The sequence below is a fragment of the Cavia porcellus genome, unplaced genomic scaffold (assembly GCF_034190915.1).
Source record: "Cavia porcellus strain 051 isolate PalLab524CR breed Dunkin Hartley unplaced genomic scaffold, mCavPor4.1 scaffold_11, whole genome shotgun sequence".
Taxonomy (NCBI): domain Eukaryota; kingdom Metazoa; phylum Chordata; class Mammalia; order Rodentia; family Caviidae; genus Cavia; species Cavia porcellus.
In genome coordinates this window covers 50,740,501-50,756,282 of record NW_026947494.1, presented here as the reverse complement: position 1 = coordinate 50,756,282, position 15,782 = coordinate 50,740,501, and the positions used below count along the sequence as shown (strand labels likewise).

Below are 15,782 nucleotides of genomic sequence, written 5' to 3'. Positions count from 1 at the left end.
GAACGAGGATGTAAACATTGTATTATATGTTATATAACATACAACTTTATGGGTTTTATCAAGTTGGCTCTCTTTCACAGTAACTGTGTTTTCCTTTTCATTCTACAATGTCTAGAGTAGTGATGGAGAACTTTTTAAAGCTTTCAATGATACGAATAGTCCAATGTAGCACATGTGCTGCAGGCTCAGCAACACTGGTCTAGAGCCTCAGAAATAAATACAGTGCTCAATGATAGCAACATGTTCTTTACAGATGCCGGCCTGCCTCCTCTGGCTCTTTCTGTCTTATACTGCGAGCCCTGAATATGGCAGGTAAGCACTCCACTGCTAAGCTGCCTCCCTTGGGTGTAGTGTAAATTTTATTTTAATAGGCTGTCATTCAGTTGGTTAAGCTAGTGTGGGCTGTACAATCTTCTTGCCTTCACTTCTTGAATAGCTGGGATTACAAACATGTTCTGCCATAGCAACAAATACATATCTTTCAATCAACTTTGCTTCCATTGGGGACATTTTACAGCATTCAATTTCAACTCATTTAAATTCTTTTGGGAATAGAAGCAGACTATACAAAATATATAGAGTAACATCTAAGAGGAAAATTACGAATCTTTCTAAACTGAAAAATAGGTATTTCTTTTTATTCCTCATTCCTATTTTACTTTTTAAGCTAAGGAAGTTTATTTTTTAAAAACAAATGGCAGATTAACCTCATCCAGGGGCTAATACCTCTTTGCTCTTAACATATTCTGTCCTACTGTCAGGTGCTGAATTAGAATCAGGAGAGTTACAAACAGGTCAGTAAATTGTTAGAGACAAAGATGAAAAGATGCAGCAGTGGCTTTCAAATGGGGTAAGTCTGCCCTCAGAGGAAAATTTAGTAATGTCTGCTGAGAGTTTTAGTTGCTGTAGTTGATGTGCTACAGTCCTCTAGTGCACAGGGCCCAAGGTGGTGGTAACACTTTACCATGCAGAGGGAAGTCTCCCTCAACAAAAAATTCTCTGGACAAAAATGTTCATAGTGCCAATGTCATACAAAACCTACTCTAGTCCTGGTGGTGTAGTTTATCTAAAACATGTGATACAGGTCCCCAACAACACACACCCTACACAAAAGAAAAAAGAAAAAGAATATTCCATAACCTTTGGAAAAAAAGAAGATACGAATTTTCTTTTTCTCCTCAGAAATACATAGATTTTTTAAAAGTTAACTTTTCTAAGATTTAGAAAACTTTATCAATCTGGTGATTGATAATAGTTCTCAAAGCTCTTATATTAATCTAAAGTCTCTGGATAGCTAAAAAAAAAATGGAATAATGCAATACCTAGTGTTGGGAGCCTGGCCGAGTGATATGAGGCCTGTGGTGAGGAGTGAAGCCTGAGCTAGATTGCCCCTCCCGTCGACCGAGTGATATGAGGCCTGTGGTGAGGAGTGAAGCCTGAGCTAGATTACCCCTCCCATCGAGTATGCCAAGATGGCGCCCATTTCCTGCTCCCTAGCTAGTAAACAACACGCCCTGTAAGCTAGTCTGCCCAGCAACAGCTGACGCTGGCCAATCAGCTCGTCTTGCCTACTTTGATGTGATTGGTCGATGTGTCCATATATATGCTGACACCACCCCTGGGGCGAGAACACACACACACCAAGAAGAGGGACTGCTGAGAGAAGCACACAAGGAGCCGTAGGGAACGGACCAGAGGAGGCTTCCCTCAGGCGGGATCCGAGATCCCGGAACAGGGCGTACGGAGAGAGAAAATAAACCAGAGGCTATCCGCCGACTACTCGTGTCGTGTGTTTTTTCCTGCCGGCCGGGAACGACACCGACAACCTAGACTATCTAAAACTTGCGGGGTGGAGGCTTTAGCTCAGTGGCATAAGTGCCTATCTTGTAAGTGCATGGTCATGACTTTGATCCCTGGTACCAATAAAAAAAAAAAAAAAAAAAAAAAAAACTTCCAAGTCTGTTAATATATGTTTTTCCTTGTTTTTTTTTTGACTGTTGTTGTGTCTTCCCCTTTAACCTTAAGGTATCTTTAGCTTCTCAAAAGACTAAAAAAAGTATATAGAGAACTTGAAATGGTACCCTTATATTAAAAAACAAAAACATTTTGGTTGATCTGCCTTCATATCTCTGGAAAGAAGGTGCAAAATAGTACCTGTAATTTCACTGCAAATATCCTCTTGCAATATGAAATCCTCTCACTGTATACATCCCAATATTTCATACCCAACACTAAGATTAAAAAAGAATTACCCCGTAGCTCAGTTAAAATATCTATTTTTTGCTCAAGAATAGCTTCAAGTTGTGTAGCATACGAATCTACATCATAGTCTACTTCTTCAGTCATCTCTAGGAGAGCCTTTTCATCCTCTAACCATCTGATTGATTCCTAGAAAAGATCAAACATTCAGTAAGTCTCTTTGCAAAAGATAGCAATTTATAAGATTTGTTAAATATATTCAAAGCATAATTGAAATGATATTCTCTAAAATAATAATAGATATATTTTTATTCAGACAGTAAAATTTATTATTTCCTTAAGTTCGAACACAGAAACATGCATGAATATAATGGGCCAGGAAAGATGATTGTACTTCAACCTTTATGGGGCTCTGGGTGGACCTTGGAGGAAGGAATGAATCAAGCAGATAAACATGAATGAGCAGAGTAAGTCTTAAAATCTCAATAGCTGCCCCTAAAGCAAAGGAAGACTGAACATAATAAAGCTACTGAGGAATATGACGGCAAATAGCCTATAACTTACAGGATATGTGTAATTAACATCTAGTTGGGGTCTACCATGGTATGAATATGATCTGTCCTCTATGAAACGCATGCTGGAGTTTAATCCCTACGATGAGGGTGGAAATGTAATACAACTATAGGGTTTAGGGTGGAACCTTTGGGAGGTAATTAGAATTAATATCATCAAGGTAGAATACTTGTAGTTGAATTCTGGTGGCTTTCCATGAAGAGAGAAAGCACAGAATATATACACATGAAAACATTTATTCTGTCCTTCCTCTAATGATGTCCTGTGCTGCTTTGGGACTCTGCCAGCAAGAAGGCTAACACACATGGGGCCCTTCAAACCTTGGTCCAGCAAAGTGAGCCAAAATAAACCTCTTTCTTTACAACTGACCCAGTCAGTACTACTATGTTATTAACAACAGAAAATGGACTAAAAAAGCATGTCACAGTCACTGAGCAAAGCCTAAATACTAAAACGTTCTTCAAAATTACTGTGACCGTAAGGGACTAAAGGATAGCAGTTAAGGTTTACATATGTAAGTGTCTCCCAAAGACTCATGCATTGTTGAGCTCAATCCCAATGCAGTAATGTTCAAAGGCAGAGCCTAGAGAAGTGATTGGATCAGGAGAGCTTTACCTTCTAGATGAATCCACTGACAAGATCACAATTTGATGTATTATGGCTAAGTGACTGAAAAAAAGAGGTGGGTCTACTGAAGGAAATGATTGTGGAGTTGTGACTTTGGCACAATATCTGATCCTGGCTCACTTCCTCTCTGGCTCGTTCCACCTTACTCTGGTTCCCAACTGCTATGAGGTGAGCAACTTTCCTTTAACTCAGCTTTCTGTCATATTTCTGCCTCATCACAGGCATAAAGCAATGCAGCTGGCCATTGAACTGAAACCTTGGAAACTATGAGCCAAATAAGTATTTGCTCCTTTAAAGTATTTATGTAAGATGTTTTGTCCCAGCACTGGAAAGCTAACATAATAGCCAACTTTAGAAAAGTAAACCGAGCCAATAAATAGTTATTTTACTTTCAAAAGTGTGTCAAGGAACTCCTTCAGTCTTGACTGATTTTAGATATGCAGAACCTACAAATTTCATTTTCTGGCAATGTCATAAATCATACAGCTTATTAACAAAGACCACATGATTCTGAATTTAAGTTTTTTGGACATGAAAGTAAGTACTCTTTAGGTTTTTAGGGTGCATATAGCTGTAATTTTCCAAACATCACTTCATTTCAATGGGTATTTATACTAGACTATATCACCAGACAGAATTGGTTAACCTAGACAGGTATCTATTAGAAAATATGTATCTATCAATCATAAAACACAAGTTATTTATGTTTTTCTTCAGCTACACACTTAAATTATACAATAAAACCCTTTTTGAGAAATGGTGGATCACAGTATAAGGAACAATAATGCAATAGTAGAAAAACTGGATTAACTGGATTCTAAATCAAAACATCCAGTTATGCCAATAAACAAATGTTGACTTTATAAACATGGTAAAGAAATTATGGTCTATACAGTATCTTGTTCCAAAAGGGCCCAAACAATAATTTTCCTAAATTACAAGTTTCTATTCTTAAATAAATCTAAACATGTAGGCTTCTAAAGAGATTCTCATGATAACAGCCTCACTAAAGCCCTCAATTGTTTTAATGAACATACATCCTAACTTGAAATAACATGTTTTCTTTCATATTGGAGTCCTTTATCCAGGTACTTGAATGACTACACTTGAGGTGATTTACTTTGTTTATGGATAAAAGACCTTTTCAACATCAGAAAAGGAAGAGAGGCCAGTAAGTAGCTGGGACTGGGGATTTAGCCCAGTGGCATGAGCGCCTGCCTTGCAAGCAGGCAGTCGTGAGTTCGATCCCCGGTACCGATAAAAAGGAAAAAGACAAAAAAAAAAAAAAAAAAAAAAAAAGATAAGTTATTGCTCACTTTCCCCCCTCACATCAGTAAGACACATGAGGGTAGGAGTCATAAGGTCAAGTCCATAGTATAGTTTTTACAAAGATGTCCAAATGTATCTTTACTTCCTCATGAATACCAGCATCCAGGATTTTCTGTTAAAAACATATGGCCTGGCCAGGGATTTAGCTCAGCAGCGTAAGTGCCTGGCTGGCAAGCACAAGGTCATGAATTGGATCCCTGGTACCAAAAAAAGGAAAAAAAAAAAAACAAACCCAAAAAACCAAAAAAAAAAAAAAAAATGTGGCCTGTGATCCCAGATAATCAAGAAGCTGAGGCAAAAGGACTGCCCACCCTAGAGGCCAGCCTAGGTAATATACAAGACTGAACATCTGAGGTGTTACTGCTACAGGAAGGCACATAACACCCTTCACTCAACCTGCTGCTTACGGATCAGTCTTAGAAGTATTTCTCCATTTCCTAAGGTACTCTTTCTCTTTTACAAAGACTGATACTTCCTCAACTGCTCCATAATCTTGAAAGAATTTTATCTTACTGTTGTCCAATAAACTGGCCTAACAAAGATAGTAATAGTGGTGGGCAGAAGTTCAACTCATTTCCAAAAATGAACAATTGCCAAAGGGATAGAAAGATGGTAAATACAGTAAATCTTCTAACATGCTGCAGGGAAATGCCTGGAGTTACCATTCTATAAAAAATTACTAAAGAATTGCCATGTCATGTGCACTCATATGTACAAATAAATTTCTTTGAGAATATTGCTACACTTAAATAATTAAAAAGTTTGTGGTTACTGTATCTCAAGAAATATCCTGACAAGAGGTCCTTTCTCACTTTACCTGGAATACTGCCCTGTGATCTTCTACAACCTGCTCTTCCATTTCTACCATTTGTGACACAGCTTCATGGAAAGTAAACAATTGTGGAGAAACCTCTTCTTCCTGAAAATAGACCAGTTAAAGAGTTAAAGTAACTCTTAGTTCAACCCAAACTTTATCATGAATAAAGAGTACTTTTCACTTCAGGCTTTACTGCATAATTATCATAAAAAGCAGTCTCTCCTGAAATAGTTTGGTTTTTCAAATATACACTTAAAACTGCAAGTTGTAAGTAAACTGAAATACAGCATCTCTTCCATATAATGATGGGTTGACATACAATTTTATGACTTTACAATAGCATAAAAGTAAAAGGCATTCAGAAAACATACTCTGAATTTTGATCTTTTCTTGGGCTAGTGACAGGTGGTACTGCCTTGTGATGCTCAATAGCACCAACAAGCCACAGCTCCAGGAAAAATGGTACTATAGTGTGCTGTGCTGCTAACCATCTATGAGATTGGTGCCGTAAATTTATCTCAGACCTACAATAATTTCAAAGTGTGATGGGTTACTCCTGGACTCCTGTACTCAAATGATTGTTTCTCTCAGCCTCTTGGATACTACAGCTGAAACTACAGGTGTGTGCCACTGTTTCCAGCAATTCTTACAGAAATTCACAATTTTTTCTCTTTGTGTTTTATTTTGAGATCTAAATTGCCTAGGTTGGGCTTGAATATGTGATTCTCTTGCCTCAGTCTCCCAGAATGCTAACTACAAGGGTTACCACTATGCCCAGGTGAGAAATTTTAACTGACAACTTACATTTCTATTTTGTCAATGACAGGAAACATATGTGTGTATATGCACACACATATACCTATATACAACATATGAATATTTTAGTCTTAAGTTAAACTTTTCTGACTTTTCTTTTTGGAGTTTCCTTCCCAATCAAGTGTCTAAAGAATTAATTTATTTTCTCAAAATGTGACTTCAGTGATAAAGTTAACCATGTAGGAGTCAACTATTTATAAAATATGAGTAAGAAAGCACCACTTTTCAAACAAAACATGTAATTTGAATTATGTGTACAAATTTTAACTTACAGTAAATATTACTAAGTAGACATTTGACTTTTTCATCCTTGAAAGTTTATATAATCAGACTGACTTTCTCTGAGGAAATATGTTTCTGATTTGACTTTTTCATCCTTGAAAGTTTATATAATGAGACTGACTTTCTCTGAGGAAATATGTTTCTGCTTTTTATCAGGACATATTGGCATTTTCTCATACATTTTCTCCCTCTCCCTGACAAACACATAATATTCAACATGTGTTCACTCAGTTTTCCTTACCACCTCCCCCTCAATCCCAGATTTGTTTTCTTTGCTTCAAATTACTATACAAACTCCTATTATTTATCTTTTTCTGGAATTCTAATGTGCTTGATTATTCACTTACTTGTATTAGTTTTATTTCTAGGGTAGGACACCAGTCCACTTTCATCTACCCTGGCTAAGCCTTAACATTCCAAGAATACATATGAATGTATAGTAACTAAATCTAATGCCGAACCATCTCAAGGTAAGTTCCCCAAGGACAGCACTCTCTGAAACATGAAAGCTGTTAAATAAAACTGATAATGTCACGCTTAAAATCCCGAGATTAATTCTGATCATCTAGCCAATCTCTCCAAATGAAGGTTCTGAAAAAGCTTAATAATTGCAAGAATACGATGTAAAGGTATACTGTGTCTGTCTTATTTCACTTTTGTGTATCTTTGTATCTGTACCATATCTAGGTACAATGCAGGGATTACTTTGAGTACTCTAAGAACAACACAGGGGATGGAATAGTTTTGTCTCCGTGGTTCAAAATTTAGAACTTTTACTTTCAATCAGGTTTTTTCAATCTTGCAATCCACTGACATTTTGTGCAGATAGGGTAGGGGACACTGCCCTGTGCACTGTATTAAATGTTCATCTGCATCCTTGGCCTCTATCTGCCAGATACAGAATCACCTCAGATCTGGACAATCAAAAATGTCTCCACACAGTTTGCCCTAGTTAGGCCAAATTACCTCTGGATGAGAGGAGCTGCTTTCAGCCCAGCTTTAGTAGTACAGAGCAATACATATAGAACATGGTAACAAAAAGTGGCATATTCATTTGTCATTCTAGAATATTTTAGACTTTTAGGTGGCAAGTCAGTTTAACTGAAATAAAATCAGGCTCTGGCATAAAAAATACCTAGGTTTCAATATGGCTTTGGCACTTACTATCTGTATAATCTTGGTCAAATTGCTTAAACCTCTTAAGAGTATCAATTATAAAGTAAGACTTAAGGCACTTACTACATTAAACTATACAGATTAAATCAGATAAGCAAATGCTTACTAATGCTTATCATGCAGTAAGCAGCCAGTAAAAGCTACCTTTTAAGTTTATTAAATCACACTTTTTTTTGTTTTTGTCATTAGTGCTTTTTTTTTTTTTGAGACAAGATTTCACTAAGTAGTTTAGGCTGGCCTCGAACTCCAGCAATCCTTCTGCCTCAGTCTCCCAAGTGCTGGAATTACAGGCGTGGGCCACATAATTACTGCTTTTTTTTGAGACAGTCTCGCAGTATAGTTCAAATTGGTCTTGAACTCACTATGTATATCCAAGGTTGGCCTTAAATTTAAGGCAAACCTCTGCATCAGCCTTCCAAGTGCTGGGATTACAGGTAATGCACCACCACACTAGCCTGCATTTTTAAAATGATGTTAAATACCCACATAAATAATTACCTCTCACACATAGAAAGGACACTTCTTGGTGTATCGAAAGCAATTGTGTACAAGTGTGCAGTATTTGTGCTCTTATATCTTTGTATTTTTCTGTCTATAGAAGGGGTATATATTTGAAAAAACAAAAAATTTAAATTATAAAATATACTTAAATATTTCAGACATACGGCAAAAAACTTAATAGATACTTGTATTTTGCTATGTTTAATTTTTAAACAGTTCATGTACCCTTTTAATATGGATGACTACCATGTGACCTTTTAATATGGATGTACCATGTCAGTAACCCCAGGCCTCTGGAGGCCAAGGCAGGAGGACTATCCTTAGTTTGAGGCCACCCAGAATGATATAGTGAAAAAACAAATCCCAAACAGTATGCTTATGTCCACAGTTCTTGGGTTTTTTTTTTTTTTTTTTCCTTTTGTTTTGAGACAAGGTCTCACTTTGTAGTTCAGGCTGATCTTGAACTCATGCTGCCTACACTGGCCTGCTTCAGCCTCTCTAGTGCTGGGATAACAGGTGCCACCACCACGCCCAGCCCAGTTCATTTCTTTTTAAACTATATAAGACAGGGCCAGGGATTTAGCTCAGTGGCACAAGCGCCTGCCTTGCAAGCTCATAGTCGTGAGTTCGACCCCCGGTATCAAAAAACAAAACAAAAATCTTTACGTAAGATATATGTATAATTCTTAAATTTGCTTTCCTATTACTTATTAAAACTTTAATAGTTACAAAACCTGAAAAAAAGTTTAGATCAGAAAACCACATAGTAGATGTTCTGGATTCATAAGCTGTACAGACACTGTCACTCCTGCTATGGCAAGAAAGCAGTCATTCAATACATAAATGAATAAGCATGGTTAGACTCCTATAAAAATTTACTTATAAAAACAGATGGTAACAGGTTAGTTTGCTGAACTCTGATTGAGTTTTCAAGTAAGTTTTATGACTGATAAACTAAAACCACATCAATCACAACTATGTCACTCACATTTTGTTCACAAAGAAGTTTTAGGTCATCTCTCTGGGGGGAACTTCCCACACCCCACTGTGTCTCTAAATCATCAATCTGATTTGGTTGATGGTGCATTATTGGGCGGACATCACCAGCGGCAGTTGGATCTACAGTCAATTCTTTCACCCTACAAACACATAATAGGCATCTTAAATTAACAATGATTCATGCACAGGAACAACAAAATACTGACTTATTCAATATAAGGCAACTCAATTAACACGCTAAGATTGATGTCACCTTTATAGGTGAAGTCTGTGGAAAAACTTAATGGATGTTTGGTTGTTTAATTCAAAGAGCTGATTTAAGTACTTTATAGCTTCAAATTAGCAAAGTATGTAGGTTCAGTTTCAAAGAAAAAACTATTTGTTGTAATTATACTGTATGAACAGAAAAAAATTAAAAATGGCGTTTAGATCTTCAAATGGGTCATGGCCAAAATCAGGAAAATAGATAATACTTTGCAAGTGTCTGGCAGTTTTAACACTCAAAATAGCTAAATTTTATTTCTAGTACATAAAGGTTGTGTTTATCATTTTAAAAATGTTTACTCATACTTAAATTTACTATTTGAGAAATTTAGTCTAGAATATCCTTGTCATTCCCTGCAAACAGGAAATTTACAAGATCATACAGAATAAACTCTTCATCTGAAGCAAGACAATGTACCTTTTAATGGTAAATATGCAAAAGTGACATCATTCTTTAAAAAATATGAGAAATAAGAAACCTGAATTCTAAATCAACATTATAAAGCAAATAATAAAGACATAAAAATGCAGAACATGCAGTACAACCACCACCTGCCAAATGAAATGAAATGAAAAATAAAATGGCTCAGGATAAAAGTAAATGAAATGTTTGTATGTAGCACAATTCAAAAGAAGCTATCAAAATAGGCATCTTATGTATACAAAGAAGTAGACCTGGTAATCGAAGGAGAAAAGTCGTCATACTCATAAGAAGGAGAAAGGTCAGGGCGACTGCCACCACCCTGTGAGAACGGAATGTCTGATGGACTAATTCCAAACTCCTTTACTCTGCAGCACCAAACAGCAACAAATTAAAAGAAAATGTTCTTATAAAGACAGCAAAGCACAATTCATGCACCATTTTTCTAACAATGTATTAGAATATTACTTTACAATCAATTTTTTAGAGATCTTTGAACATCTTTGGCTAGTTGATTCCCTACTGGGAAGACTTAGTCTTTCCTTCTTGATATGTTTTCTTCTTTTCACAGAAACTTATAGCCCATTACCTAAACCTGAAATGTTCTTTATTTTAACTATAAGAACCTAAATCTGATTTTCTCATGTGGTCAGTAGCAGAAATATTTTGTTTACTGATATTAATAATTTTGCAGCATTACTGCAGACTTTCTCAAATAGGACTCAAGAAAATTATATACTAATGTCAAGGTACCACCGCTGGTTTTTAATGAATTAACTCCTGCTTATATGTCTAGAATATAATAGCTATGAAATATTCTAATACAATTGAGAAAAGTCACTCAATTTTTTGAGCTTAGTGATTAAAAACTCAAATGGAATTTAAATTGCTTTTGCCAATGTGTATGCTATATTTTAAAAAAATCGTAAGTTTTCATCCTATCTTTGTGATCTTGCCCTTTTTGGGTTAACTTCATTTCACAGCTGTAAGCAATAATTATTAAATGCTTTCTGTATGTAAGGTACTAGGATTAGTTACTTTCAGGCACTACATTATATACTTTTTATGACAATCTTTGACATTATCTCCATTTCATATATGAGAAAACGAGAAATAAAGTATCTTACCCATAGTCGTTTAACAAGTATAACCTTGTGCACAAGTTTTTCCCCTAATATACCCTCTTGTCCAAACCAACTATACTATATGTAGGAATCACAATAACTCAAATATGGTACAAAAAATCCTTAATCACTGTTATGCCCAAGACCCATCACTAGTATCTGGCATTACCCAAAGACTCTATCCTTTGGGTTGTAACAGGGCTATTATCTCTCACACTCCTGTATCGCTTTTCTCTTTGGGGCAATTCTTTCCCTTTGAAGATTTTTTCTTCTACTCTCTAAAACATACTAATTTTGTCAAGTGATTACAATTGGATTTTTCATCTTAATCATCTGTATCAATATCAACTCCCACAAAACACTTCAAAAGTAGAGGGGTTGGATTTTTAATCTAAAATGAAAGATTCTTTCTTTTCTTCTCTCCCCCTTTCCCTTGGTGTTTTTCTGCAATGCGGAGGATTAAACTTGGGGCAACAAGCACACTGCCAAACACTTCACCACCAAGTTATATCATTAGTCCCTAACTGAATTTTTAAGACAGAACACCTCACTAAAATAGCAGCCAAGATAATTAATGTATATTCCAGGGACTGTGGTAAACAGTTTACACAGACTTATCTTAGTTCTCAAAACAAGCCTTTTAAGAAAGATACAACTATTAATCTCTACATATTAAATATATCAAGACATAGACAGTCTGTTTTGGTTAAGGAATAAATGAGTTATTAAGCCCACTGTCTTGAGAACACAAGACTTTTTAATCAGTATGCTGGGTCTTGAAAACAAAGCGTAAACATTTAATAAGCAATATTTTAAAAAATATTTTCCAAAATGGCAGATTTCATATTAAAGAAGAATGAATTCTCCTTGACTGAAAAAAAAAAAAAATTACTGACTCTTAAAGGTCATGAAATATTTGGCATGCAAGAATGGCTGAAAATCTACTCTTAGAAATTTGGAAATAAAAGTGACAGAATTACTTGTCCCAGATGGTTAGTTGTGTAGCAAATGAGCTATGTTATGTAACAATAAAACATTATACTTGAACCTAAACAGACTACAGCAATGGTGGGAAAGCTTTTAGGGACCAAGTACCCAACTGCCATCTCAACCCCACTTATTTATTTATTGTAAGGGGCCAACACTGCAACTCAACCTGAATACTGAGGTTTGGTTTAGAAAAAACAACTGTTATCTGATGCTCGCCTGTTGGGGGACTTGTATGCCTACAAAGAAGGCTCTGTATGTCTGCTGGAGCATGAGTGCCATAGGTCTGCCACCACTGAACTAGAGGAACAGCCAGACACAAGAGTAAGCATTCCAAACTGAAAAGTCTAAAATCTGAAATGCTCTAAAACCTGAAATTTTCTGAGCACCAATAGGACACCACAGGTGGAAAACTGCATAAATGACTCCCATGTGCTGTGAGTCAAAATGCAAGTATACTAAGTACTATACAATATTACCTTCAGTGTATGTGTGTAAGGTGCATTTCAAGTACAAGTGGATTTCGTGTTTAGAACTGTATCATGTTCCTAAGATCTCTCATTATATATATGTGAATGTTTCAAAATTTAAAAAAATCTAAAATCTGAAATACTCTGAATCTCAAGCATTTCAGGTAAATATACTCAACCTATATGTCACTTTTCATAATATTCAGGGGAGTCCTTCACAGTTTTAAAGATTTAAGATACAGAAGAGTTCTGTTTTAATTTTATCAAATGCAAAGGACCTACCACACCAAGCTGTTCTCCTCTTTTCTATGAGCTATATTAAAATAGCATTTTAAGTTGATAAAAATCCTACATATCTAAAGTAGCAGCAGCTGGGAACTCATAATTCAAACTTTAAAAGGGAATACATTTTGAAAATAAAGTTCTTAACTACATTTTAAGAGTAGCTATTATATTTTAGTACCTTTTACAGAAGGTCAATAGGTTTATATTTTCCAACAATGCTTATTTCCATTTAAAATCTCTTCAACTGAGGTAAAAGATACAAAAGATCAAAAAATACGATCCAAATACATATAGCTAGCTATGTTACCCAAGGATACATTCATAGGTAGTAAAATTATTTTTAGGATGGGGCACAGTGATCCTGCTAGTAATCTTGGGTAGATCATGAGTTCAAGGTCAGCCTAGACAACACAGTGAGTCCCCAGCTCAAAACAAAAAGAAAATGACTAAATTAATTAATCCAAGTCTGGACAATGGGTACTTTGTGGCACAGATTAATGGATCTGGGCAAATTACTTAGAATTTGTTGTTATAAAAGAACACATGGAGAACTTTGTTGTTAATGCTGTATTTCCTGATAACGGGGGTATTCACTTTACAAGTATTTATTAAATTACTCATTTGTTTTAAAGTAGCTTTTATGTACAAATATTTCAAGTTTTTAGAAAATATTGAAAATAAAAATTCCATTGTGATTAAAACCACAGAACAGGACAAATAACTTTGTCAGGCAAAATTAAGACAATTTTTACCCTGAAGCAAGATATAAAGAGGAAATCCATATAGATTAGAACACAAATGTAACGTGGTAATAGAAATTGTAAACTATGTTGACAGTCATTCAAAACACAGGTGGCAGCAGGGGTGAGGGATCGGGATCTATGGATTAAACACACCTATCATAGCCCAAAGTTTCACGGGCACTTCATGAATTTAAGACATAAACTTTTTTAATAGTCTATAATACACTTTGCACTTCCATCTGTAATGATTCAAGTTGTTTAAGTTGGAAACACTACTGACATGAATAACAAAATATAGTTTAGGAAGAACTGTACTATCACTTCTTACTCAAATTCTGGATTACTCATTTATAACTTGTAATACCATCAGGAATAATTTTCAGCATACAGCAGGACAGTTTTAGAAATATACACTAGTCTCACAGTCTTAATATAGCAGGAAGAGTTTACATGATTATCTAACTCACTGAAACATAAAAAATATAATCATGTTCTAGGGTGGAATGGTCAATTTTATTAAAGATATCAGTCATTTCTTTAATTACACAATCTATTTCTACTCATTTTTAAGGATTGACAAAATAACTGAATATTATCTTAAAGAAGCTAAAGTTTTCTTGAAAATTCAAAGAACAACATAAATAAAAGTGGCCCTGGTAGACAATTTAATTATATCATGTACTGTTCTATTATAGTATCCAATTTAAATCCGTAAAATGGATATCATCTCTCATACCTATTTGCATATCTTAAAGTATTAAGAGTATTTTCACAGGATGCCATTCCTGGAGAGATTGTGGCAATCTATAGAGGAAAAAATGAAAGGTAAAATGTTACAAATAATTCAGACAATAATCCTTACACATAACTCATCTAAGGTCTATTTTTACAAAGGTTATTTAAAAATACTTATTAATAATGTCTGAACAAGACAATCTGCTAGTACCTGTAATCATATAACAATTATAGAGTCTTGTTAAAATATAAGCAACTTTCTGAAGGTACCAGAAAATGATAAAAATCCAGCAGAAAATAAAGGTAAGCATTTTGGGAGGAAGGGAACAGCACTGAGTACCTCCCTCTACCTACTTTTTTCTTTTAACAGTATTTTGCCAGAGGGCAAGCCCTGCAGCCATCACACAGGACAACTAAAATTTGATTAGCAACTTGAAGTAATACTGCTTAAAAACTCAAGTACAGTTTGGAAGCAGGGATCACATCAGTTGGAAAAGTTATCCCAAAAGGAAGAGAACAACTAAGAAGGAACTCCAACTTTCATGTATCAATTGCCCAAGGCTCTAGCTGATTCCTGAGGTAGGCAAATACAAGACAAACTACAGGTAACATAATTGTCTAAATAGAGATTAAATTTTAGTTGCTATGCACACCAGGAGAAACAAGAGTCTGGAATAAACTCGGTCAAATTAACTTTTGCTAAAATTACCAAAAACTAATAATAACCTTTACAAGAACATAGCAAAATTCAGAGATCTCTAAACTACTGTCTAAATTGTTAGCTGATAATGCGTATGAAATAACTCAGTTGCTGGAATTGGTAGAATGTGCTATAGATAGGAGCATATTCTCAGCTATCAAAATGTCGGCAACCACATTTGCCTCATGCCCTGTAACCCAGGGTCTTCCCATGAGCTATCCCACCCCTTTTCACTTTTTGAGACAGTGACTTGCTAAACTGCCCATGCTGTCTTCGACCTTGCATTCCTCTGGTCTCAGCATCCCCAGGAGCAAGGGTTATAGGTGTGGTCCACCACATCAGGCCAGGAGATCTTAAATACTACTGTAATTAATATATATTAAAATTTCTAAGAAACTCATAGCTATTTCTTCAGGATTAAAATAAACAAAAATAAACTTACCATACAGGTACGAGAATTTTCACCTATGAATGAATCTCTTAACACCTGAGTGAGTTTACTTGCTCGGAAAGGAGTATGAGGTTTATTTCTACCTAAGGCTCTGATGCACTCCTGAAAATTAGGAAAGCAAGTATCACAGATGAGGTTTTCCTATGAAGTGATCTAAGTAACGTATTTTAAAAATCTCTTATTACAACTTAACATTTAAGGGCTAACGAGCTCTGAAAATTCTACAAATGGTTTTATAGCATTGTAAAACTGTTCCCACTATAATGTTAATTTAAAAATAAAC

The 15,782-nt window shown here is 35.4% G+C and overlaps 1 protein-coding gene across 4 annotated transcripts in view; it reads right to left on the bottom strand.

Moving 5' to 3' along the window:
* Kif2a (kinesin family member 2A) overlaps window positions 1-15,782 on the bottom strand; it is a 64,852-nt gene that overhangs the window by 5,221 nt on the left and 43,849 nt on the right. For 2 of the 4 annotated variants that reach the window (XM_063258222.1, XM_063258223.1), the window contains exons 15-20: window positions 15,491-15,601; window positions 14,350-14,417; window positions 10,259-10,372; window positions 9,309-9,459; window positions 5,546-5,647; window positions 2,253-2,388 (exon numbers count right to left, since the gene is read on the bottom strand). In XM_063258222.1, the coding sequence (XP_063114292.1) occupies window positions 2,253-2,388; window positions 5,546-5,647; window positions 9,309-9,459; window positions 10,259-10,372; window positions 14,350-14,417; window positions 15,491-15,601 (682 nt within the window). The remainder of the gene's footprint in view (window positions 1-2,252; window positions 2,389-5,545; window positions 5,648-9,308; window positions 9,460-10,258; window positions 10,373-14,349; window positions 14,418-15,490; window positions 15,602-15,782) is intronic. The other 2 variants (XM_063258225.1, XM_063258224.1) reach the window with 1 other exon arrangement.